Source organism: Anarrhichthys ocellatus, unplaced genomic scaffold, assembly GCF_004355925.1.
Source record: "Anarrhichthys ocellatus isolate YVR2014 unplaced genomic scaffold, GSC_Weel_1.0 scaffold8, whole genome shotgun sequence".
Taxonomy (NCBI): Eukaryota; Metazoa; Chordata; class Actinopteri; order Perciformes; family Anarhichadidae; genus Anarrhichthys; species Anarrhichthys ocellatus.
In genome coordinates this window covers 5,683,564-5,709,330 of record NW_022280038.1, presented here as the reverse complement: position 1 = coordinate 5,709,330, position 25,767 = coordinate 5,683,564, and the positions used below count along the sequence as shown (strand labels likewise).

General features: G+C 42.5%; 3 protein-coding genes across 8 annotated transcripts; 1 reads left to right on the top strand and 2 right to left on the bottom strand.

The window, feature by feature from the left end:
• The first annotated feature begins 1,061 nt into the window (after positions 1–1,061).
• Positions 1,062–11,712, top strand: zdhhc13 (zDHHC palmitoyltransferase 13). Of its 2 annotated transcripts, none has more exons than XM_031848715.1 (17): positions 1,062–1,132; positions 2,906–3,096; positions 4,682–4,804; positions 5,405–5,482; positions 5,948–6,092; positions 6,193–6,257; positions 6,627–6,789; positions 7,304–7,429; positions 7,513–7,646; positions 7,744–7,844; positions 8,208–8,332; positions 8,421–8,483; positions 8,580–8,673; positions 9,433–9,516; positions 9,614–9,771; positions 10,252–10,349; positions 11,124–11,712. In XM_031848715.1, the coding sequence occupies exons 1-17, from the start codon at positions 1,109–1,111 to the stop codon at positions 11,260–11,262; spliced, it is 1,911 nt and encodes a 636-aa protein (XP_031704575.1). In that variant the 5' UTR covers positions 1,062–1,108; the 3' UTR covers positions 11,263–11,712. The 2 variants fall into 2 exon arrangements, with proteins under 2 accessions (XP_031704575.1, XP_031704574.1); XM_031848714.1 differs by having other exon boundaries at positions 8,208–8,341.
• A 942-nt stretch (positions 11,713–12,654) lies between these two features.
• On the bottom strand, positions 12,655–17,739 carry csrp3 (cysteine and glycine-rich protein 3 (cardiac LIM protein)). Its single transcript, XM_031848716.1, has 6 exons — positions 17,652–17,739; positions 16,556–16,667; positions 15,433–15,601; positions 14,538–14,673; positions 13,142–13,235; positions 12,655–12,958 (listed from the first exon to the last, which is right to left on the bottom strand). The coding sequence occupies exons 2-6, from the start codon at positions 16,665–16,667 to the stop codon at positions 12,894–12,896; spliced, it is 576 nt and encodes a 191-aa protein (XP_031704576.1). The 5' UTR covers positions 17,652–17,739; the 3' UTR covers positions 12,655–12,893.
• Positions 17,740–18,345: 606 nt separating this feature from the next.
• e2f8 (E2F transcription factor 8) lies at positions 18,346–25,354 on the bottom strand. Of its 5 annotated transcripts, none has more exons than XM_031848635.1 (13): positions 25,156–25,354; positions 23,812–24,072; positions 23,561–23,714; positions 23,080–23,394; positions 22,824–22,985; positions 22,335–22,472; positions 21,976–22,191; positions 21,805–21,883; positions 21,092–21,608; positions 20,628–20,894; positions 20,377–20,515; positions 19,847–20,181; positions 18,346–19,139 (listed from the first exon to the last, which is right to left on the bottom strand). In XM_031848635.1, the coding sequence occupies exons 2-13, from the start codon at positions 23,980–23,982 to the stop codon at positions 18,972–18,974; spliced, it is 2,661 nt and encodes an 886-aa protein (XP_031704495.1). In that variant the 5' UTR covers positions 23,983–24,072; positions 25,156–25,354; the 3' UTR covers positions 18,346–18,971. The 5 variants fall into 5 exon arrangements, with proteins under 5 accessions (XP_031704495.1, XP_031704500.1, XP_031704496.1 ...); XM_031848640.1 differs by having other exon boundaries at positions 23,812–24,048; XM_031848636.1 differs by lacking the exon at positions 25,156–25,354 and adding an exon at positions 24,413–24,628.
• Positions 25,355–25,767: the final 413 nt, after the last annotated feature.

Below are 25,767 nucleotides of genomic sequence, written 5' to 3'. Positions count from 1 at the left end.
AACAAAGCAGATTGAGCTTGTGGTTGCAAGTATGAGAGGACATCTTCTGCAAGCATAAAAACATAGTAGCTTGTGCTTTTCTAAACGGAAACAGCATTTGATTTTCGCTTATGATACCAAAACATATTTTCCCACAGGACATTCATTTTGAGAAAGCCTTTATTCGTAGACTGGTTTGTTTAAAATCCAACATCTCTGATGATTCTATAATAAGATGCCTCGTTTTTCTCATTGAATATGCATGTTTTGTTTCTTCCAATCAAACTATGTTTTCTTCTGTCCATTCCAATTGGGACACTAAAGCATTAAATAAATATTTTCACTGTTGAATAATTCAGGCAGAAGCAGGAAAGGCCTGTAGGCGTAAGTAAACCAACAGCCCAATAAAATTGACTGTTGAATTTCCAGGAAGAAAGAGTGAAGAAAAATGCATCAAGTAAAGAAAAATGATCACAAAAAAAGACTTCCTGTTCAACGCCCTTGCCTTCAAAATAAAATGTCAAGTGGTATCCCAATTAGAACTCCGGGGGCCCAAAAAGCTCCAGTTTTACTGTGTACCAACTGGACTGTGGCTTAATTGAAAATTAAATAACCACTTCGGGGTTTAAACGCTAATTTCCTGCCAAAAGTGACTGTGGTATGATGTGATAACTAGCACCAAAGTCAGCAAGGTGTAGTGTATGTGGACAGGGTACACCAGACTACCATATCATATGATTACGTAGTAATAGTGTTAGTCTGCAATAATGTAGACATATAATATAGTATACAATGCAATAAACAGTATAACATATTAATATGACATAGTATAATACAGTACAGTATAATATAGTATAGTATCAGAGTATGCATCCAAGCATCAGAATATAATTTGAACATATTAGAATCTCTATTCAACAGTTAAGTTATGGATTGTATGTAGGAACAGAATATCTTCTAAATAATTAATAATTCGGCTTCCTGTATTTTCAACATCAGATTTTTTTCACCTGTATCCGTATCCTCGCGACTTTTATTTTGAAAAAACAAACCGGTATGTGGTAAATTAAGTGGCACGTTGATTCTGGTCAGTCCAGCGACAGGAACTTTCTCTTCGTTCCTTCACAAGATGGACTGGAAAGAAGACGATAATGTGAGTCGGTTGATGTCTTTATTTTTGCCGTTTCTTTAACGTTACTTGTGTTATTACCTAATTCACCCGCTGGAGACTAATGTAACTTTAGTTTGTTCAATAACGTTACTAATATCTCCGCAGGTTGTTCGCATCTTTTGTAGCTAGCTTTCTGGTTCACCGTAGCTTGTCGGTAAGTTGCTGTAACGCGGAATAACCTGTCCTCACTGATAGCCATCGACACTGTCAGTACTGTTAGCTTCAGTGGGCGTTGTTAGCTTCTGCTGCTAGTTACCTGACGTTAAACAGTAGCTCAGCAAGCCAATCTCTACTCGACCCCAACGGTCAGATTTAGCTTATTTTCTTCGAGTTAATGCACAGACGTCCACGTCAGGAAATGTCAGTTTGATTTGTCTGGATGACATGATGCGTTGACAGCCAGCGCGTGTGTTTGTACCCATTTCTTTGCGTTGTTACTTTGCCTATCTTATTCTATTTGAATGCTCTTTCACAGCTGTACTCTGGGCTGTTTTGTGATAGTCGTTAGCTGCATGTCTTCATCCAAACCCACATGTGTTACACTGTTCAGACAGTGGTTAGCTTCTGCCATATGTTAAGTAAGCCTTCCTTCAGAACATGACCATCGACACTCAACATCCATCCCAGAGGATGCATCATGCACAGCTGGAAACTTGCACTCTTAAACCTGTGCATTTGGTATAACTTTTAATTTCCCTGTTTTAACTGTAGCTCTAATGTATTGTGTTGATGTTGTCTTTTTGTATTATGTTTTTATGTGAACCCCGGCTGCTGTAGTGGTTGATTTTTGATGTTGATGATCAGCTTTGTTGACTATATGACTTTTGGTTAAAACTCAATGCGAACACCCACAGAACACAAGAGAGATTGGATTTTCTTCCCTCCACGCAGGTTTATTTGCATCACACAGAGTACAAGTAACCCGAGTTGTCCTGGAATCAACTACTACCACCCATTAGATAGAAAACCTGCACTTCTCATACATCTGCTTTCCCCCCCCTATCTCTTCACCCAGGCTCCTAGGCCTCGATGCATACTCACCTACTCTCAAGGAAACAACGGAGCGTCTGGGACAGAGTTTCAGTCGGCAATATTTCCTGATTTCCCTGACACTCAGTGATCGCTCCGCCAATTGTAGCCTGACAGTCCCCTTTCTCTCTCCCCCCCTTACTGGGCTTCCTGTTTCCCATACACACAATTGTGAAGTAGATTCTTCAAAGAGTGAACTTTGCTTTACCTGCGTGTCAAAAAGTTACAAGGTTGAGGCGGCCAACAGAGCACAAACACCCTGCCTCAGTGATGTGAACGACATACGACAATGATACAGGCCAATATCACAGTATGAATGTGAATATACATGAATATATTTCAAGACACGCATACATTTTTCTCCCACACTGCAAAACACATTTCCTCTAGTAGTAGTAGTAGTACAATAAAGATAAACTTGAACCTTGATGGAGACCAGCAGCAAGGTGGTAAAGTTCAACTCGCCATATGAATTTAACAGAGCAGTATACCCATAATAGTCCCATATAAGTCTCCTCTAACCATTGCATGCTGCTGTTTACAAATCCAAAATAATATAAAATCAGTCAGCTTGTTGGGAGCAAGTGGATAACATTGTCTATCACAGTATATTTAGTTATCTACAGACTGTACGTAACTGTCTGATGAAAGCTATTGTTCTCCGCCATTTTATTGTTTGAGATCACTTTTGACTGTGTGTGTGTGTGTGTGTGTGTGTGATTGCAGGGTCACGGCCACATGCATGACAGCTGTAACCACGAACACCCGGGTCATTCTCACAGTCACGGGCCGAGAGCGGCGCACCCGTTCATGGCGGCTTTCCAAAGCGGAGATCAGGAGATGGACATCAGTCAGCAGCCGAAGAGACGGTCGCACATGGATGAAAGCGGCAGTTGGGACATAGTGAAGGCAACACAGTAAGTGGTGGGACAGACAGTGGACAGTTTAATGTGTAGTTCAAATTCATGCAAGAGATTTTGTTGTTTTCCTAAATCTTTCACTCATGGAAATGATTGCCCAAACTCCAAAATAAAACCCAAGTTGTAATAAACTAGACTTTCTCTGATATCCCTTTGCATTAATATCTATTGTTCAACCAATAACTTGACAGTTGTTGCATCAAGCATACACTTCCTGTTTCTCAAACGTTGCAGATGCCCCCCTCGTAAAACCTTTGTCAGATAATATTTTGTGTCAGTGTTCAGGATCAAATTGTTTATCTGGCCGTAAACATTTAGGTTTGATAATGTTACCCGAAACATAACAAGATATAGTTTAGATTTAAACCCAACTCCAGATTCTCAAATGGTAGTTTCTGTTTTCATTGCTGTTTTCTCTGAATATGTCCAGTAAAGATACTCCCGTACAGTTCATGTATATGTTATCGAAAATGTTTTTTCAACTACAGTGTTTTCATAATGGTAAACACACATAATTATGAAGATTCAAATATATTAATACTCTGGAGCGCAGACGTAAGTACACATCTGCCACTGACAAGTATTTGATTGACGTATTTGCACCGGAGTCACTCAACGAAATTCAAGGAATGCACATCGGCTCTCAGAGCTCTGTGTTTAATCAGCAGTCAGACGGATGATGAGTCAGTTTCTTTCGGTCCAGTTTTAAAGCACTTAAGAAATAAGTTGGTTGAAGTAAAGGCAGCACAAAGCTTTCAGTGTGCTCCAGTTGAGATTAGCACTCAGCAGTACTTTGCATTAAACTGAAGTGCTGGCGGCTTTTGCGAACTGATAAGTGAGTTGAGGTGCAGCAGAACGAAGGTCAGTTTTCTTTTACGTGGAAAGAAAAGAAAGGAGAGGAGAGAGACACTCCTCTCCGACTATTCATCTCACTGTCTGTGGACATACTGGGAACCATGTGTATACATGCTACACATTCTTTCCACAGTCTGAAACTGATTAAATAATAAAAGTTATTGTCCTATCAAGTGGCTTTTAGTTGAAAGTGTGTTGTTACTCACTCCTTTAGCAGTAGTTATGTTCATTTCTTTCAGCGTTCTGTATTTTATTGAGCATCAGTCCAGTAGTTATTATTATTATTATTATTATTATTATTATTATTATTATTATTAAAGCAACTACAAGGAACTTTCATGTTGTGTTGATTTTGGCACCCCCTGTGGACAAAAGCCACAGTGTTTCCATTAGCACCGCCTGCTTGTGTGGCGTAAAGATCTCTATCCGGCCAGCTTTGTTTTGGAAGCAAAGCGAGTGAAAGAAAGACACAGATTATTTTTAATACTTTTTCTTTTCTTTTTTCTAATCTAGCAGGATGCATGGCAATGTGGCTATGTAGGACTAACAACTGTAATGTCTATGCGTTAAGAATAACTTCATAGAAATTGCCAATATCCTGCTAGTGGTCTTGTTTGCTTTTGTGGGTCGTATATAGATATCGGTGTTAACTTGAGACTGTTTCATAACCATTTAAAAAAACTCCTTGTAGTACCTTTAATGTGTTTTCTCTGCGTCATCCTCTCAGGTTTGGTATCCTCGAGCGCTGTAAGGAGCTGGTGGAAGCCGGATACGACGTCAGGCAGCCGGACAAGGAGAACGTCACTCTGCTGCACTGGGCGGCCATCAACAACCGCTCGGAGCTGGTCAAGTAAGACCTGCAGATTTAGACATTTAAATAACAAAAATCATTTAAATATCATGTCAACATATTAGCATTCCACTGCAGGTTACCCACTATACTTCTCTCTGTCTGATCTGAGTAGTAGTTACTAGTTTAGTTAGAGGGAAATTCTGGGAAAACATAGTACTCTACAGTATGCTCAGGTACTTAAGATGCTATTTGCTGAGACACACAGAGCCATTATATTAAAAATGTATTGACATATATATTGAGTATGATATTGGCTGTTTTTTACGTCAATATCACAAATAGGTTAACGTAACATGACTTTAAATTAGAGTTGCTTCACTCACAAAGTAAAGTAAATGCATTGGTGTTGTTGCTTTCAGCTGAACATCATATTGAAAGCAAACAGCTTCAGGGCAGCCAGTTCTTCCTCGGGGACTTCATATATTATGTTTCTCTTTGTCGGAAGCGTCTGACATGAAGCACAGCGCTTTGAGCAATAATAAACGTACCAGAAAAGCAATAGAGACAACTGAACTGAAATACAACAACATGTTCTGAACGGTTGACACAAATATTTGTTTTGATATTAATGTTCTCTCTCTGTATCTTCCCCGACAGGTATTATATTTCTAAAGGGTCGATAGTTGACCAGCTTGGAGGAGACCTGAGCTCGACTCCTCTCCACTGGGCCATAAGGTGACTGAACGACTATAAATAAGAGATTTGTTGCTTTTCTATCTCAGATTTCATTAAATTCTGGTTCAACTATTTACATTTCATTTATCTGTCAAAATAAATGTTTGAATAAAATGTTAAAAATAGAAGCTTTAGGAGGTTTGAATGTAAATTAAAGACAAATAAATATCAATCTACATGTAAACACATGTACGTTGACCCATGTGTGACCAGTGATGTAGACAGAAAACGGATCACAGCGTTGCTTTAGTCCCAGCATTCCCAGTTCTCGTGAATATTAATTAGCTTTTAATTCTGCTTTTGATACTTATTTATCAGACATCAGAACTGGGGGAGAATATGTTCTCCAGTAGTGTGTAGTCAAAAGGAACACGTCACTGTATCACAACTGCCAAAGTTGTGACATGTTGACTTTGTCAGGTCAGCGCTTCCTCTATAAAATCTGTTTGTTTTGTCGATGATGAGGCAGGGCCACCTTCCCATGGTGATCCAGCTGATGAGATACGGAGCAGATCCCACCGTCGCAGACGGAGAAGGTTACAGCGCTCTCCACCTCGCCATCCTCTTCCAGCACATGGCCATAGCAGCTTATCTAATGGCTAAGGGACAGGTGTGACCCCAAGCACAACCCGTAACACCTTTGTTTCTCTTTGTGGGGGTCTTTATCACTCTTTTTATTTTTTAATGATAATCCTCTCATTTGCCTCCAGGAGGTCGATGGACCTGACTGCAACGGACAGACATCGCTGATGTTAGCGGCCCAGAAAATTATTGGGTAATCAATCTTAATCTTTTCCAGACAGACTTTAAAGCCCACTGGGTTCAACTCCATATGTGAGGTGTGGCAACGTGAATGGAGGTCAGGTCCTTGATTATTTTTGCATTTGCGGTCCTGTAGGTCTGAATGTGAAAGTATCCTGCACATGTTGAATGCCCACATGTTTACATCAAAGCATAGTGTATTAATAAGCCGGGATGTATAATCACAGAACACAGTCTGTTGCTGCCTGAAACACATATTTCTTTAATGTTGTTTGTTTGTCTATTAAACTGCAAAACTATATAAAATAGTTCTGAGTCTGTTAGTCTGACCTCTAAAGAAGTTCTAGAATAATAAACGGCACATGTTGTTCTTCTGTCGTAGGCCTGAACCCACAAATTTCTTGATCAAGAATAACGCTTCTGTGAGCGCTGTGGACAAAGTGAATAGGAACACGCCGCTGCACTGCGCCGTGCTGGCAGGAAACGTAGACTCCGCCCACATCCTGTTGGAGGCCGGGGCCGGCGTGGATGCAGAAAACATCCACGTGAGTCTTGTAGAGCAGGTTTCAGTCTGCTGTCACACTGTGAGTAACGCACGCCGTGAGTCACAAACGTATTTCTCTCGGCGCTAAATGACCAAAGAAGTTTGGCTGAGAAGAAATGGCTGTTACCGGGCTTGTGTGACCATCTGGCATCCACACTTTGTTGTGAGTGAAAAATGTTGAAGACATATGAGGCTTCTTAGTCTTCTGCTATTATTTGAAATACTGGAATAATTATCTCAAAAGCATTTCTTTTATTTTTGACAATTGATGTGAGAGACCCAAGATAGATAAAGCTAAAGTCCCTCTTCACTCAACGTTCTTAACTTATTGTTACTTCACTGAAACACTGAAAATGTGCTTTGCAGTGAAACGGAAGACATCTTGTGTGCAGCAGTTTAGTTACTCGCAGTGTGAACAGTCCATTTAAAAGCAGCACAATTACAAACACCTCGCATGTTGAATAAAGTCCGCAACGATGCACATCTTCATGGTGTTTTTAATGCTTCTTCCTCAGGGTCACACGCCCATCGACTTAGCCCACCAGGTGCACAGCCCGCTGCTCATCCACGTGCTCAACCACGTCAAACAGGAGAGGATTCGCTCAAAGTCGCGCTGCCTGCGGATCTTCAACAGATACAGGGTACACACGAACTAAAGGCCACACACGTGCCATCTCATGTCAAAGTATAAAAGAAATAACCCTTACCTGTTTGTATTTTCCAGGTCTTTCTGCAGTTTCTGCTCTGTACTGGCATCTTTGGAAGTGTGGGCGCCATAGTAGATCTGAACTCAGAGTCCTGGTTGCTCAAAGGGATCCTGCTGGCATGTTTGATAGGTGTGGTCAATCTGGCCTCGAGGTGAGGACACGTGTGCACTGAGCTGTCCTCTCCACTGTAAAAGGAGATGTTGCGCATGTTGTTTGTCCTCGAATAAGAAATGTTTGTGTCTCATCAGGAACTTCCCGAGCGCAACCTTCCAGACTCTCCTACCAGCTACAGCTCTCATGGCTTCGGTGTTCTGGATGCTCGTCACCTGGTGCCTCTGGTTCCTGCCAGATATCCTTTCTCCAAAGAAAACAAACAGAAATGTGAGATGTTTCCTGCATATCGGCGCTTGTTTCGTCGTAGGGTGGGCGTTTCTCTTACCTTGAGAGGATTTAGGGTCAGACGGACATTTAGAGGAGCTACAGTAGATTTTAATGGTTAAAAATGTATCAGACGGAGGCAAAGGAAAGGCCTGTGAATGTAAAGTTGGTTTATAATATTTTACACTGTATTAAGAGTGAGAAACTCTCCACTTAAGTTTCATTATCAGAGACAGGAAGTAAACAAAGAGATGTTAGTTAAGAGTAATGTTTGATGTTTTCATCCTGTTGATCAAGCTGATGAAGGAAGCGTTTCTTAACCTCTGACCCCCACATGGACCCAGCGCCACAGTTCAGGTCTTGTTCTCTCTGAATGCCACCGCTCTGCTCTACTATTACCTCCGCACCTGCAGGACCGACCCCGGCTCCGTCAAGGCAACCGAAGAAGAGAAGAAAATGGCAAGAAAAGTTGGGACACTGAAAAATGACATCTAACGTGTAAATGTTCTGTGACGGATGAACTGAGTTGTTTTGTTTGTGTCGTCAGAATGTGTTGGTGTTGGCTGAAGCTGGCTGTCTGGACCCCAGAATATTCTGCACTTCCTGCATGGTGAGTTTCTGAACACAAAACGTTCACTTTCGAAGACGCCGCTCCACTAACGCAAACCGTGACAACCTGTTATGTTTTACATTCCCTTACACACAGATAAAGAAACCAATGAGAGCGAACCACTGCTTCCACTGTGACGCCTGCGTGGCGAAGCAGGATCACCACTCCGTCTGGACCAACGGCTGCATCGGTACGACAGGTCGTAGCACGTAAACACTGACTGCAGCTGTCAGGATATATACAGTTACATGTGTCTCTAGTTTGAGAGAACATACATGAACAATCCTCAAAATTAGTTTGTTTTTTTAGTACTGAGAGGTTTCATCAAAATACACAGAATGGTGAGACTGTGCCGGGCGTATGTACTGTATGTGTCTGAAGATTATCTTTATTTAAGTTAAGTAGCTTTTGAGGAAATAAGATAAATGGCGCTGTTTCACAATCTTAAAAACAGTAATAAAAAAATATAATTTGTTCCTTGTCCAATTGTAGATTTATTAATTATCTGTGTTTTTTAAGATTCTGCTAAGTAAACTAAGACTATAAACTCCTCAGGAAATGAGAAAGGAAATCTAGTTTCATATTCTTTCAAAGAGAGTATTTTTCTTTTTCTGTAAATTTGTCTTTAGGAAATATGGACAAAAGACACATTAACACACAACGTAAAAACATGACCAGCATGTTGTGGATAAACTGTTTATATTAGAGATTATTAGCGAATATGAATTCAAAATTACAACAAATTGAGACTATAAGAAAGCTGTATTAAAAACCTATTTTAGAACGGTAACTCATTAACCATCAGTTACTGTAATTATTGCACGTGTTACATGTGCGTTTTGACTTATTACGATGCAATATGTCATAGTTAATATATATGTTATTGTCAGCTCCCTCAGAAGTGCACACAATGTTGGGTCTTTTGACTAATAGGTTTGTTGTGTTCCAGGTGCGAGGAACCATCATTACTTCATCCTCTTTCTAATCTCCCTCATGCTGATGGGAGCCTGGATGTTCTACGGTTGCCTCACATGTGAGTGACTTGACATTCAGTGGAACAACATCTGACACTGTTTTACATTCCCACATACACTCAACTGTGCCGTGTATGTATATATTCTTTTCTCCAGACTGGTCCACTCACTGTGTGCTGCATTACGAGGAGCAGGGCGTGTGGGGCGTGGTCTCTGCCCTGGTCAGCTGCTCTCCCTGGCTGCTGTGCGTCTTCCTGCTGGCCTTCTATCACACCTGCTGGTCCGGCTTGATCCTGCTGATGCAGCTCTACCAGGTGACCGGGCTGCTTGGAGTCTGCTAGTGAGCTTTCTACAGCTCTCACACTTCCTATGAACAGTGTTCTTTGTCTTAAAAACTAGAAGAGAGACCTCAGATTTATCTGCCTTCATGAGGTATAGACACCGTGAAAAGCTTATTTTAATGTAGTCTAATAAATGCCTTTTATAAATAGGATATATATGGGTCTCTGCTCTTGTTTCCACTTTTTTGCAGTCAGCATTAGACATTGTTTCCTATTTCTGTAATGACAAATGTCTTTTTTTTTTTATCTCTTGAAGTATCAAATCGTGGAAATATACCGACTTAGAATTGACTTTGATGTGGCAAAAGAGGCCAAACCTGTTGGTCCAGTGTGCATTACATCTCATTGTGTGTTTACGGTCCACTGACCTGCAGTGTGTGTGTGTGTGCACACACAATCAGCGTCTTCTGTGTCCATGCAGTGACTGATGTTTGTCCTTTTGTGCCGGAGCAGATTGCCTTCCTGGGACTAACCACAGCGGAGCGGATGAACCTGACGCTCCACCAGAAGAAGCTCCGACAATCTGGCTCCCTCAGGCAGAATCCATACAAGTGAGTTGATATTAGTGATGTCATTGAGTGCACTATGTCACTATCTTTTGATACTAAAGTTGTTGTTAAGTGCAGCTTTATAATGCCGTGTGCTTTATTTCAGTTGGTAAACAATTTTAGATCAGTGTTTGACGTCAGAAGATTAATGTCTGTAGTTAACAGTTGTGTTGTAATTATGATGCAGGGGAAGCGTTATGGATTTCAGTCAAGGTCTTGTGCAGTAATGGACATCTGTTTGTACATTAATCCTGATTTATTAGTGATGCCACTGTGCCAAATGTGATATAAAGTCTCTATGGAAATAGAATCAGGACCTAAATCCTTAACTGATGCCCCACTAAGATTACATTCATTGTTTTTTCCATATACCTTAATGCTAAAATCAACTAACCACCATTTTAAAGCTCATATTTAAAAAAGAAATCTTAGAAACTGTTTGCTGAGAATTAAACTGATGGAATAGAAATGAAAGTCTCCCGACCATCGATGCATTTGCACGAAACCTGGTGAGGCTGTAACTGTGGTTGTGAATGAAAATAGAAAATGTCTTGTGGAGAAAAGTGCAGTGAAAATCTTCTAGTGGAACTGTTCGTGACGACCGGACATAATGGAAAGCTCTTGCAAATAATGCTGGACCTGGTTGATTTAGCAAAATCCCCGCTCATAAGAACATCTAAAAAAATGGCACCTGGTCAACCATCATCCAGCATCTCGTAGGCATATTATGTCAAAAAGTGGAAGTGATGGTCCTCTCTCTGTCTCGTCTCTCTGCAGTTTGGGCGTCGTGAGGAACCTGGTGTCCTTCTTCCACCTACGTTGTTGTGGCCTCGTCAAGCCGGCCGTCATCGACTGGACGCAGCAGTTTCCGCCCGGCCGCGACCAGCCCATGTTCGGACACACCGACATGGTCTGACCTCCGCGCCGCCCCTCCCTCAGGGTCAAAAGTCAGACTCTCACAGTGGTTCTGGACCAAAAGCACAAAGTGTATTTATTTATTTTTTTAACGGTTTGGCTCCATGTGAACAGAGACCACGGAACACAAAGCATTGTGTAGATGTATCGTTTGATTCAGCTCTTTGTACAGACTGCTGCTGCCTTATACTTGACCAACGAACAGAAATCACAAATGTTTTGCTTTGGGGCGAGGTTAACAAACTTATAAAGGCCTAAATTGTAATTGAAGTTTTGAGATGTTTTTTATGAACACATCAAGCCTATTTCTTATCATCTGTTCTGGGGGAAAAAAGAGGATCTTTGTACGCGTAAACAGTTGGTTTTATGCCTTTTGTAAGAGTTGCATGTGTTTAATAATGGATGACCACTATAGTTCTTCAATAAAGCAATGTTGTGCCTGTCCTTTGAACTGACTGTCTGGACTCACGTACAGGAGGAGCGGAAACTCTGTAAATCGGTACATCATTGTGGTGAGGCTCATAAATGTCCAGATTATTGTGCAGGTCGTTTTTTCGAGCCTCGGTTTGAAGTCACGTAAAGCAAACATGTTATTTTTTACTTTTTAAAGCTCTGTTAACCAATATTTTTATATAAACAATGAGACGAATTAAAAGGGAGTCTGTTAAAGCAGTGATCTAAGTGTCTGCAGGTTCAAACTTTAAAAGAAAAGAGATTTGTTGTGTGTGATACGATTGTGTCCACCACCTGATTATTTGATTTATGGGACAGACCTGTAAAAAATGGATTTCTCTATAAAGAATCAAGCAAAAGCAGCACTTATATCTTGTGTTCACCAGACATCTAAAGCTCGGAAGATTCTTGGAAATCATTCAGCATGAAAAAATGACTTCTCTCTGTCTACTAAGACAAAAAACGACCACCCGATCGACTAAGAGGGGGCAGCCTTAAAAGGCACAATAATAGTTCCCAGAATGAAGTCATCTTTCGGAGTGACCATGTTCTCATCTCTTCTGATTTAATGGTGTGAGATAGCAGCTTTATTTTTAGTTTGACAAAACACGTCTAATCCCATCGCGCTCCGCTCGGCTGCTCACACAACTGTTTGGGAGAAATTAACTTGTTCCGTTTGTTAATCACTTGTTGCCTTGATTAATCTAATTAATTGTTGCACGTTATTTATGAATGCAAATAAGATTCTATTAATAATTTTACTTGAACAAGATGAGGCGCTGCTAATTGCCTTCTCACGGCAGGAGGTAACAAATTCATGCATAGACTTATAAGCAGGGTTGGGCGAGTTATCAAAACTATAATTAGTAATACAAAGAAAATGATTCAAAATAAATGTTTGCACGTGAGTGAAAGCTCTGTTTCCTCTTTACCTTTATTAATGAAAACAATGTCATGTTCCATGAAAAAACTCCATTCAAGATACATTTCACCATAATAGTTTTATTTTGAACTCACAATGAACCATCATTTTTATGTCATTTTATCTGCTCAGGTTTTTTGATGCCCAATATGGCGTCTTTCATGTATAACAAACATCATCCAGTGTAAAGGTGAAAGGTAAAAAGCTGCTGTGTGACACAGTGAATGCGAGTTTAAAACCACAAGAGTTTCCTGTCGTTACTCCAACATGGCGGCGTTCCCCAGTCCAAATCCTTTTGGCCCGAAGTGTTTGGCGTAACAAACTGCAAAGAAAATAAAAAATAAATAAACAATGCTGAGGTAAAAATAAAGATTTTCTGATTTGATTTTCAAATCTGATCTGTGTTCTGTGGGCTGTATTTCTATGTTAATGATTAAAATTTGCTTTCAAAGTACTTTCAATGCAGGACCCTCAAAATGTATTGGAGTCTATATGCAGTGTGTACCTTTACAGTACAGCTCTCCATCCTTGTCTGTCACGGTGGTCGACTCCAGGCTTTTACCACACAGGGCGCAGCGGAAACAGGTTTTATGCCAGGGCTACACACACACACACACACACACACATTAAGATATTAATAAAGACAAATGAAGCTGAATCTAGCATTAAAACAGAACGAGGGCCCAGAAAAAAACATGAGCAATCACAAACTATGAACAGTGTATGAGAGTGATGCTACAGTTTGTGGCCCAGCTGTGTAATGATGCAGAAAGAAGCCAGAATAATAACTTCTACATTTTCTACTGGCTAATTTGGACAATCAGTCTTCTCTGTTTAAGGAGCAAAAACTATTGGACTGTCTACCAACTGAATTGAAAATGCAACACAATGTATATGTTTTTAATAGAGGTATTAAATCATGGCCAATACCGCTGTAGACACACCTGTACTTTGTGGATGTAAATGGGTGTGTATGTATATCCTTTTGTTTTTTCTATTAACTTTAGTGTCCCGTGGAAAGCTGTTGTAAATCAGCGTTTCGCTGCAAACACTAAACACAATGCATCTGCTCCTTGTGCATAAATGTTATAATTCTAAATCCACTGTGATGTCCATATCAAATATAATAAACTGAACATTGAGGACATCCGAAGATGAACCGTGACCAGCCGGAGATCACAGCGAAATCCGGAAACGCACCCTTGAATTGTTCCATCGTTTGGGCTTCAATTGAAGTAACTGTGATACGGGGTGAGATGTCATGTGACCATATCTTTACAGGAAAGGTCACAAGGATTTATGTTCTTGGGCCTTTGCATGTCTGTCAGGCAGATTGGTTGTTATTTTAGGTATTTTCATGTTTGTTTGTGAACAGTTTGGGGGTCAAAATTATTTTGTTATTGTTACCATGTGAATATGGCATTAGATTGCACACAGCTGTAATGAATCCCTCTGCTCCTCTATCACAATGTGACTTCCTGGCTGACAGTCTTTGCAGCTGCCTGTCGTCAGCACTCGATGAGCTCGTCGGCCTGTGGGACTATATGAGGCCTTTCTCTGCTTCAGTCTCTGTTTGACCAGAGAGACTTTTCACCACAGAGTTCCTGGAAGAGTTTAGTGCGTTGCTGTATTTTTGGTAAAGCTTTAAAGAGATTGTTCCTGCACTTGGGACCTCATTCTCTGCCACCACTTGTTTGGGCTCTAAGAGCGCCTTGGTGGTATCGTTTAAGACAGAAAAAAACGGATTATTTAGAGATAAGAGGTCTGAAATCAACATCAGGCTGCTGAGGCAGCAGGAAAGCAGCAACTTCACATTAAAGGGTGGTGTATTTTAAAATGCGTGGAAATTAAAGTATAATAAACAAATTTCATTAAAACAAATCCACCACAGTGTTCCTTACCTTCCCTGCTCCCATCACCTTCTCAGCTGCGAAGACGGCTTTGGAGCAGCGAGGGCAGCGGTCTGAACATCCAAACTTCGGGGAAGACTTCTTGTCATTGGAGTTTGTGGAAGCTGGTCGTGGTTTAGAGCTAACACTGTGATGACATCAATCAATCAAGTTTTATTTATACAGCACCTTTCATACAAATCAATCAACTGCAATTCAAATGGAAAATGGAGAAAATATGGAGACGAATGCACACCAAATGAAGTTCAGCAAAAAAAACATTAAAAAAGTAAAATTAGAGCTAAATAAAATGTGTACAAATACTAAAACCATAGCGTAAAAACAAGACACTGTATTAATTCATATTTAATAATCAGCAAAAATAATAGAAAGCATAAAATTCTAAAACTACTTAAAAGTCAGACTGAATAGATATATGAGAATATGTTTAAGGCTTGGAGCACAGTGGCTAAAAGCATCACCAAATGTTTGTACCAGCCAGTATGCTTTTATGTATTCACTATTTTTGAATACTCACAATTTAGTTACCCCCCTGAATTTCACTCGCGTCAAGAGTGGAAGTCTCTCTCAAAGGGCAGTAACACATCATGGGACACTTTAGTTATATTTACAACTTCTTGTGTCTTGCTTTTTCTTTTTAATGTAGAAGGTAAACAACATTTCTCAAGTTATAGACGTGTTTGTGCAGCTGTGTTTAGAAAGGAACCCCTATCACACTGGAGAACGGCAGAATTAACTAGTTATAGATCTTAAAGCCTCCGCACATAAAACTACCTACATGGCTCCATACCACTATAGGGGTAAGATATGTTGTGAATATGTTGACTTATGTGATTTGGGTGCGATGGCCCTTTAATGACAGCCCAGACTTGTGTCTCTAACGTACTCGTGATGCTGCAGGCCCACATGTCGAGGAGGGTCAGAGCTCAGAGCTCCAGCTCCTTGCCCGTATCCGTAGCCTTTTGGCCCATATTTCTTGCCATAACAGGACTTGCAGTAAATCTCAGACTCGTGCGCCGCAACCGTGGTGCTGTCCAGCCCTTTTCTGCAGCTCACTGTGTGAAAGAAACACAAATATTTTGCACATTTAAACCAGCTGTTGTCTGAGTGAAATGGATTCAGTTTGCCAAGACTGGGGAGTGTCATGGTGGAGTAATGGAAGTTAAATAAAGCTCCCACATAGCTGGTTTTATCAGTCAACGGGGGCATCACACTCAGATGTCTTGTGTTTCTATTTGTAGGAAGAGAGGAGAGTGCGAGGTGAATGTTCGAGAAAAGACGAACACTTAGCATGATGGTTGTGCTCATCGCAGAGGCCTTTCAGGGCTCCCACTGGAACAATCAAGCAGTCACACAGACTCACGTCCAACCAGCTGGAGAGGGTTTGTGTTTGAGCAGAGAGCAGAGAGCAGTAAACCGATACGAGGCGTCCCCGGATGAGACCACCCGGTCAAACAGAAGGAGAAGAGGGGGAAACTCTGCTGGGGCAGTCAAAGCCAGAGAGCGGCCATTCAACTACCAGAACATGTCGTTACATGAAAAGAAAAAGGGAATATATGAAAGATTGCTGAGAGAAGGTGGTTTGTGCTGGTTGAACATTAAAGAGCAGCAACAGGAGAAGAAGTGTATAAAGAGGAAAGAAAGAAAGTGACAGAAAGAAAAAAGATGAATTGTGGCAAAAAAACAGGAGCACGAAAGAAGGAATCGGTAGAGGGAATAGGAAGCAAGAATGAACAGCAAAGAACAAAAGAAAGTAATGATTAAAACAAAGAAAATGAAACCACAAAATCTGGACTCTTCACTACAAAAGAATACAGATAGATGCCGCTGTGCTGTTGTTGGGCTCTTCTCTCAGTTCACAGCACCCAAAGGCGTCAACAAGGCAGCTGATAAGAGCAAACGAGCCTCACAGAAACATGGAGGGAGGTTGTTCAGCAACATTCTGCTGCTCCACCATGACACTCTGTGCTGCACCAGTAAACAGAAGAAAGAACCAGTGTGCTGCTCACTGCAGATGAAACAGGTCTTGTGGAAGCTCCTCCCGTTACACTGGATCTCCTCTGCGTGGTACACCGTCTTCTCACAGGCGGCACACTTGGTGCCTCCTCCCCAGTTCGGCATCTTACAGAAACAAAAGAACAAACTCCAACAAATTACTTTGTTTTCAGTCCGACAACAAACACACCGAATAGTCTTTTAGAGTCTATTTTAGGGCTGCAACATTACATTTAAGTAACGATTTCTCTGCATATTATTTGTTTTGATATTTTCATTTGATAAATGATAAACGCAATTCACTTTTTTGTTTTTAAATTATCTTATTTTGTTTCATTAAGTGATTGACTAGTTGTTTAAGTATTGGAAATAAGAAATGTGCACCAGCAGGTCCAGACAAAATAACTGCCAACTGAGGACGTTTCCTGTTAGATGACTACGATGATGATAATAATACATTATGTCAGATCAAGTCAGAATTTAAAAAGACAGTTTAAGACAGTAAATAAAGATGCATTCATCACAGGAGTTGAACGTCGATCTAAATATAACTTCCTATGAATTGAAAGAATCTTCTTCCCTCTTTTTTTTTACCTTTAAAAACCTAAATGTTCCTCTGTGTGATGTCTTAACCTGCTGTCTTTTTTAACAGCAAGCTTTAAACCTTTTAAATATACCGGAACACTCAAACCACTCAACTCTCACACAGTGTTATTAGTATTTCAGTTTTGATGGTTCTCATTTAATCAGATTTGACTCTAACGTCAGCGTGGAGATGTGGCCGTGCTGCCCTGCTCTCTGACATTCCAGTTCCTGCTCATATCAGAGGCTGCCCATCACCTCACAGGTCTGGTATGTGATATTCTCGGAGGCGAGGCTTTACTGAGACATCAGAGACCAAAGACAGAGACAAAAGCCGCCAACAATACAGGAAATGTCAGATTTTTCCTTGAGACAAATCAGAAATCTCACATGGAACTGACTCCTGGCGTTGAGGTTCATGTCAGAAAGGACTAAATAAAGTCTGATAAAACTAAAATAAGTAATCATAAATCAACCACATTACCCATGTTGTAATAAACCACTCAACTAACAGGAATGAGTCCTTACCTTGAATCCAAGCCTGTGTGCTCTGGTCCTACCGTGGCAGTGAACTCTCCCCGGGCGGCTTAAATACCGTCCATCTCGCCATCACCACAGTCCACCGGTGACGCTTCAATGAAAATATCCTCCTAAAAATAACTTGTGACAGAGCAGAGCCCTCTGACCCTTCATCCCAGGCTGAAAGAGGCCCGAACATTTGTTCTGGACTCACAGGCAGACACTAAACAAACTCTAAACAAAACCCTGACTGACAGCTGAGCCGTCCTCATGGTATGTTAGAGGATTATGGACGTAAACTCAAAGCATGTAACCGACAACTGCACATCTGAATGTGAACACGTTGGTGAGCCATAGTGACTCTGTGATGCTCATGAGGCAAATGTTACAGTTTGGCCAGCAGGTGGACCCCGAGAGGAGGAGGCCATGTTGGTACATGGCAGTCATTCCAAAAGACTGGGTCGGGACCCATGGGTGAGTGGCAGGAGATCTTATTAAGATCCCATAATACCTTTTTTGACTTCTAATCATTCAGACATCTTTTTGCAACCGGAGGAGTCGCCCCCTGCTGTTCAGTAGAGAGAATGCAGGTTTTAAGACACTTCAGTATTGGCTTCACTCGGCAGAACCGGAGGTTGCCGCCCGAATCTGATCAAATAGTTGTGGAGATGTAAACCAAAACACAGACCAACATCACACCATGTTCATAGAAAAAATGTAATTCAATTAGCATTTTACATTTAGCAGGACATCAGAAAACAAAGGTGATTTCCTTATAAATTAAACTCGTCTGATAAACCTTAGAATCACACACATTCACATATTCTTAACAAATCCATTTTTAACAGGCGTAACAGTTAACATGTACATTTGTGCAAAAGTCCTCTCATTAGGTTTAACTTGGAGACAAAATGATCAATCAACAATGCGCCCAATCAAACCCGCCTTTCGGTCGACAATGTCCATGTTACTTAAGTGTGAGTTTTGACTACTCTTGGTAATTTGAAGAAAAGGAAATTGGTGATCACATCGCCCATATTAGCAGAAATAACTAAAAGAAAGAAAAAAAAAAAAAAAAGAATCAACAAAGTTTCTACCAGCATCACAATGAGCATAACCGTGTTCATGAGTATCCGGAGAACTTGGTTTGAAATGTGTCCACTGGGCCAAAGTCTGCATAGCAGCTACTTTTAGAGCTGGCTGTGACCAGAATGAAGGTGGTGAAATGTTCAGAGGTAATGAATACTGTGAAATGCTCAAACAGACAGAAAAAAAGACAGTCACCCACCCACAACACACATCATGTACACAGTCATCAGGGGGCTTCCCTCAGGAGTCCTCAGTGGCAACGTCCAGCTTCCTCTGAGGAACGTAAACAGTTTTGGTGGCCAGGTGTCCACCGGTGGTGACCATCGCAGCCAGGGGGGAGACGGGGACCGGCGTGTGGAAGAAGCTCTGCTGGGGGAGCCCCGTCCCGTTGGGGGTGGTCATCAGAGGCTGGACGACACACAATCTTCAGTTAGTCTTTCATTGTAAAGGACAAGTTCAACCAGATCAAAAAGCAACTAGTTGTCCCCGTTACTCCGCAGACCTCACTGGAGTCCTCATGAAAACTACTGACAGCAAGGTTTCAAGTTTCCCGATGCAGATAACTCGAAATCTAAACCATCTGCACGACGACACATGCTGACTAGACCCTTTAAAAACACAAACGGGTTGCATTGGTTCACAGGCTGAATGTGAAATACTCCTGACGTCTTATAGAGTACAAATTAACAAAATATATCGACGGGTTGTTGAAGAACGTCAATCACTTTATCAAGTGTTTCAAAACTCAAAGTAAAATATTAAGACTTCCTCTCTTTCTCAAGTATTGTAGTACTATTACTCTGACTCAAATGACTGCTCAGACTTGACAAAGCTCCTCAGAAGACAGTATATAACTGTTTTTTTAAAGGGTTGAATGTAGCGATGCACTGATCGATCGGCCGGCGGTCAGCTGTTTGTGACAGTTATTTAATTGTCAATGTTTTATTATCAAAATACACTATTGAATTTCTATTTCACATGACAGAAAAGTTACTCTAGTATTTGTGTATGCTGTCAATTATACTTCTTAGGAAGAAAGAAAGTCGGAATCAGCCATGATAAATGCAATCTGTACATCTCCAGTTGAAAAGCAGGGAAGTTACTGTTTTTTTTACCTGCTGTACACTAAACAGGGCCATTGGCTGCCCCGACACAGACTGCTGGACAGGCACAGGGGACACCGGTTTGATGAAGACCATGCCCCTCTGCTGCAGAGCCAGCGGGCTGGCCAGGGTGTTGGCACACTCTGGAGTCTGGGGGGCGGTGAAAGCGTTTCCTGGACTGGAGCCGGAGATCAGGCCCAGGTTCTGCAGGGTGAAGTTGAGGATGGCAGGACTGGGGCTGTGGAGGCGGTGGGCCTGCTGGATGGCGTGTGGCGAGGCGGCAGCAGCGGGTCTGTGGAAACGAAGGCTGATGGGCGTGATCTCCTGGGCGAGGGCAGGTCTGGAGCCTGTTGATGACAACATAAAACATGTGTAGAGACAAAATGAATGATCGACTAAAGGAGTACCAACAAATTAACTGATAATAAAATCAATCACATGCAGGAATTTCCCACAATCGTGTGAACAAAAGACTAAGGACAAAAAAAGACTAAATCTAGGTGCACTCTGAGACCTTAAATCAACTTCTATGACGTCTTTACCTGCGGTTGGTGTTTGGTAGATGTTGTAAGTGGGAGTTGAGGCCTTGTTGCTTTCTCTGCCTGAATCTTGAATTGCTGAGTTGTAGCTGATGAGGGACTGCTGGGAGATTGGGATCAGGTATCCGGCTGGTATTAAAGTCTGGACAGGCAGAAAAATAAAAGTCACACATACTGCCGTTGAATCGACAAACACAACAAAAGGCGTTCTGCTGTTAACTGAAGCCCAGTCAGCATTGTGTTTGTGTGTTCACCTCGGTGTGGAGGTGTCCTGGCGTGAGCGGAACGACTCTGACGGGTGTTAATCCGGCCTCGCTGTCCGAGTTCGCCGCCCTGTCCTCTCTGTCCAGGAAGGTCTCTAAGGCCTGCTCTAGTGTCTGATGCGCTGCAGCGCCGCCGGGGGTGTTGACAAACTCCGGGTCCAGGTGGAGGGCTCGGGGCGAGGGCCGGCTCGAGAGCTGACTGCCGCGACGAGCCTTCAGACGGGCCTGGAGGATGTCGCACAGTTTTGGAGACGTGTCCTACAGGAGGGCAAAGGGGGGGAAGAGAAGTACTGTATGTCCGAAATAAATAACTGCTTAACAAACATTTTTAACGTGATTTTGTCTCATCATCTGTTTTATAACCACATGCCGGTTGATGTTGTTTTTTTTTGCAAAAGACCAGCCACTTGCAACACTCAATCAGAATGTTGTATAAATGTAGATGTATTATTTACCTTACAGTTGGGGTCCATCCTCTTGGCTTTTGAGGGGCTGCTCTCTAAGGATGAATCTAAAAGCAACCGTTTCAGCACCAAGGGGCTGACGTCCAACGCCCTGACGGCCGGCATGCTCCTAGCTGCACACTGGCCCGTGGGGCTCTGCCCGGTCTTGTCCTCAAAGGTCATGGAGCGCACGGCGAGGCTGGTCGGCTGCGGCCGGACCAGAGGGTTCGGCCTCGGGGAAGGAGATTGCAAATACACGGCGTAGGGCACGCCCCCCCGCTGCTGCTGCAGCAGGACGGGGATCAGGGGCGAACACTGGGCGGGGAGGTAGGCGACGGAGCCCGCAGCCAGGGCTGCGTTGGGGGTGAGGTGGACCGCAGCGCTGACTCCCGTCTCTGGGGGTGGAGTTAGTAACGGGGCCTGAGGCGGCTCCATCGAAACAGACGAGGTCGGCTCTTCTCTCATAGCAGCAGTGTCTGTCTCAGCAGCAGCAGCGGCGGCGGCGGGCTTTGGAGCCTCAGCTCCGGTCCTGGAACAGAAGCGGGACTCTCGTTTAACAATCTAGAGATCTACAATGATCTTAATACAAAACTGCTGGGAGCTGAACCTGTAGTTTGCAAGTATAGAGGACCAATCAACAAATTCTATCACATGTTTAAACCACATCAGTGTCTGAATGGGTTGTTATTTAGGTTGAATAACAGTCCAAATGAATCCAAACTTACGATGACTTCTGGTCAAGCTCGATCTTACAAATAGCAGCAAGTTGGGCCATTTTGTTTCGGGAGGAAGTGTTTGAATCGCCTGATGATAAAAGAGGAGAAGACTGTGTCGTCACACTATTCACAAACATACACCGCACACACAGCCTCGTCCTGAGAGACTTCTTTACTCACTGAGGAAACTCTTGACAGGACTGCTGGGGGCAGAATTGATCTTCCGGCGGTCGTCCTGAATGCTCTTGGCCAGCTTTATGAGGGAGGGGTGCCGGGTGAAGCTGCGTTTGGCCCCCGGCGAGGAAAATAGCTTTTTGGCACAGTTGTCTAAAGATGCACGGGACTCCAGAACAATTTTCTTTGTGGTTGAGAATTCGGATGTGGAGCTCTCCAAGTCTGAAACAAGAGGTAAATGTTTAGTCTGTGAAACTAGGAGATACTAATTTAACATACCGTCAGCAGCACTGGCAGTAAAGACCGGAAATATATGGACCGAAATATGAATAATAAGTAAATGGCGGGAAAGAGGTCCGCGATACCTTTGACTTGTGGGAATTCTTCGGGGCCGACCCATTCAAAGGCCGGTTTCCTCCCCCTCGTCTCTGTCACGTGGACTTTCTCGATGAGCTTCAGGCTGCGCAGCACATTAGCGATATCATACAGCCTGCGCACTTTGGCTGTAAAACACACGTGAAACAAAAAACATCAAGATTATCACCTGCAGATACAGAGACGCAGAACATATTCTGACAGAATTCACACATGACACGGCGTCTAAAACTTCAACTTGACATCACTCCAGCTTTTTTAAACCCACATGCCGCGTGGGTATGGTTGAGTATAGATTGCAGTAATTGTGCAATAATAATACTGACTTAAATAATGTTAAACTGGTAATAAATGTATTTTGTATAGACTTTTTCAAAGGTTTTAAATAGCTTTACAGTGCAAGGAAGTTCTAAAACCAACATCAGCATCATTTTACTAGGACTTTAAACAACCCTCCATCTAGCAGGCTCTGGACTCACTCTTGAACTTGCTCTTGTCTTGATCGGCGCCCTGGTCCTCTCCAATCAGGATCTTGGCGGCCACGTCTAGACTGACCACGCGAGGATTAGACACCAGGAAGAGCATGACAAACTTCTGGCTCATCACCCTCAGAGATTTGTCCTTCCGACTGTTAACAGAGGCTGGACAGGAAAAAGATATCAGATTACTGCGCCACAAAACATGGACATCAAGGACCGAAGAATCCGGCCTAAAGTATGACAAACAGCTTCTCACCTGCTTTGAACTCTACTCCTGGAAGCTCCACAAAGAAGAGCTCCTTCTGCCCATGCTCCCCGGTCTCCAGCTCCACCACCTCCTCGTTCTCCTTCTCCTCCCCGTCGAAGTCAAACTCCTTGTCCAGGAGACGCTGCCGGATGTGCAGCATCTGCTGGCCGTACTTTTGCTCCTCGCCCACCTGCTTCAAAATGGCCAGAGTCTGAGCCAGGTTGGTCCGCCCGTGCCACGTGTAGCGGTTCTTGGCGGAGCGGCTCACCATGTGCAGGCTCTCCAGCACGTTCATGATGTCGTAGATGCGCCGGCGTTCTACGCCTGAGCGGACAGAAGAGAAAACACACAAAAGGCAAAAAAAAAAAAAATGCAAGTTAATAACTGAGCTAGTATCACAAATAGTGAAAGAAACAGTGTATGTATCTGGCATTGATTGTGATCTTATTACTTAATCCTCTACAACCAATAGGTGATAAAGAAAACATACTGAGCTCAGTGGCCACGTCATCCAGGCAGATGTCGTTGTTGAGGCCAGGGTCTGGGTAATCTGGGTAGCGGGCGAGGAATTTATGACAGAGCAAACCCAGACTCTTCTCCTTCCTGCTGATCATTTTCTCTGACTCTTCTCCATTTTCAGTGTCCTAAGGGAAGAGAACAGTTAAGAAATGTATTCCTTTGAGCGCCTTTGACTTATAAGTAAGCGTCTATCCCGTGTTGATGTTTTTTTTTTTTCTGTACCTGTGAAGCTTCAAGACTGTCCCGCCCGTCATTGTCCATGCACAGCTCCTTCTCTCGGTTCCTGATGTCAGGACTAGCAGCGCTGATGAGCATTTTAAGGTTGGAGGTCGGCGTCCAGGGGTCCACGGAGCCTACTTCCCTTCCCTTTTTAGGTGTAGTGAGGGGACTCATGGCGAGCTGGTTCTCCACTGACGCTGCACACGGACGAGATGTCGTCTTTGGAGTATTTACCGGAACCTGGGGTGCAACAAAGCAACCATCCTAGTCAGAAAAAAATAAAGAAAACAAAAAGACAATGATAAGGATGTAGAAGCCCATCCACCTTAACATAAGAATTGAATTAGGATCATATTAGCTACCGTTAGCTAGTCATTAACACAGCTATATATTCAGATATGATAGTAAATATTAGAAACAGTATTGGTGAAAAAATCAACAATTAACTTATCTATTCAACCTTTTTTTCCAACTAACAAAATCGCACAAAGGAATTTTTAATACTTTGTTGTTGTAGTTTATCGACCATGTTAATTAGCATTAATATATCTTAAACCTATGTAGTTTTTTTTAGCTACATTAGTAACCTCTTTAGTTTACTTACATGTTTTCGCAGACATCCTTACCGCTTCTTTAGTGAAATTAATTTGTCGGATACGTTAAAATAAGAAACGTGACAATAATAAACTAGATTAAGCACATACCGATGGTTTAATTAGCTGTACCCCCGCCGTTCCTTTTAAAATGTATCACATAATACGTTTAAATCTAATCTAAACACCAGATTCATATTGGCGGTAACTGACGTGCATTCCATCAAATCGCCGGGCCTAACAGACGCAGCGGTGCCGCCCTTTTTTCTCGGAAGTAGCCAATGGGAGCGCCGCGCGAGGCAAGCGGAAAGCCTGTCCCGCGCAGGTAAACAGTTTTTTGAAATCCTTGGCGCGGAACAGCGACGACTCGCTTTAAACTAAGATAAGCTTGTGGCTAAAGTCTGAATTCGTTACTACGGTGAGAGTGTTGCATTTATACGGTGACTTGTTCGAGAAGCGTACACCCCCCACTAAAGTTAATGTTCGTGTCACGTAGCCAGCAGCAAAGTTAACGTTAACAAACCTAGTAAAACCGGATAATCCAGAAACTTCACAACGGCTTTCCTTTAAAACACACTGCGGCCAGATACGTTAACGTACGTTAAACGGCCAGCAAGTGAAGGCGGTAACACAGACACACCAAAACCAAAGCTCCAGTTAAAGGAAACATCTTGATCTATTTAAGGATTAAATAAAAAATAAAAACCGTCCATACGGTTCGCTAGATAAAACACACAGATACGTGCAGACTTACCCAAATACGTCAAACACGTCCCATCTTCACGTTACTTCCAAAATATAAAATTAAGATTTTAATATAAGAATAAAATCCCAAGCATACCCCTAAAGTGAAATCGTAACTGTTCTTGTTTTTTTCTCTTGCTCGTGAGGAGGAGCCTCCTGGTCAACTTTACTACAGAAGTGAAAAGTTTGGATGACCATCGTGACGGCCAGCGCTGGTCCCGCCCCGTATGAGCACGCGCGCTGACGTCAAGCGAGCGCATCCCCGACGTCCACTTCCTTCCTGTGGGAGAGAGGCGGGGCCAGAGAACACGTTGCCTACATCTCCAGTATGATCTCCAGTCTAGATTTGACAAATCTATGATGAGTTTTTATTTATTTTTAATGTGAAACAACAATGGTAAAAGGCTTATATGTTCTACAAGTGTGCAAATGCAATGTGTTTTGGAATCTCCCTTGATATTGGGATGGTAACCCTGCAGGGAGCATGGCTGGATTAAACATTTATAGGGGCCTGGGTAAACAGTGGCTGTGCCCCCATAGAGTGCTGCAGGGATGACATGTTTTTTTTAGGCCACACCAAGGTTATTGAAGAAGGCTGAGAGAAAGGAAACTTTTCTCAAAT

Coding starts and splice junctions, on each gene's coding strand:
- zdhhc13 (XM_031848714.1), top strand. CDS start 1,109: ATGGACTGGAAAGAAGACGATAAT. Junction 7,647..7,743: donor GTGGTCAATCTGGCCTCGAG/GTGAGGACACGT, acceptor GTGTCTCATCAG/GAACTTCCCGAGCGCAACCT. Junction 8,342..8,420: donor AGAAGAAAATGGCAAGAAAA/GTTGGGACACTG, acceptor TTGTGTCGTCAG/AATGTGTTGGTGTTGGCTGA.
- csrp3 (XM_031848716.1), bottom strand. CDS start 16,667: ATGCCGAACTGGGGAGGAGGCACCAAGTGTGCCGCCTGTGAGAAGACG. Junction 14,674..15,432: donor GTGGGCCTGCAGCATCACGA/GTACGTTAGAGA, acceptor ATGTCATCACAG/TGTTAGCTCTAAACCACGAC. Junction 12,959..13,141: donor TGGAGAGCTGTACTGTAAAG/GTACACACTGCA, acceptor TTTTCTTTGCAG/TTTGTTACGCCAAACACTTC.
- e2f8 (XM_031848635.1), bottom strand. CDS start 23,982: ATGAGTCCCCTCACTACACCTAAAAAGGGAAGGGAAGTAGGCTCCGTG. Junction 21,884..21,975: donor TCCTGTCAAGAGTTTCCTCA/GTGAGTAAAGAA, acceptor TTTTATCATCAG/GCGATTCAAACACTTCCTCC. Junction 19,140..19,846: donor CCCTGTTTAGTGTACAGCAG/GTAAAAAAAACA, acceptor TGTGTCGTCCAG/CCTCTGATGACCACCCCCAA.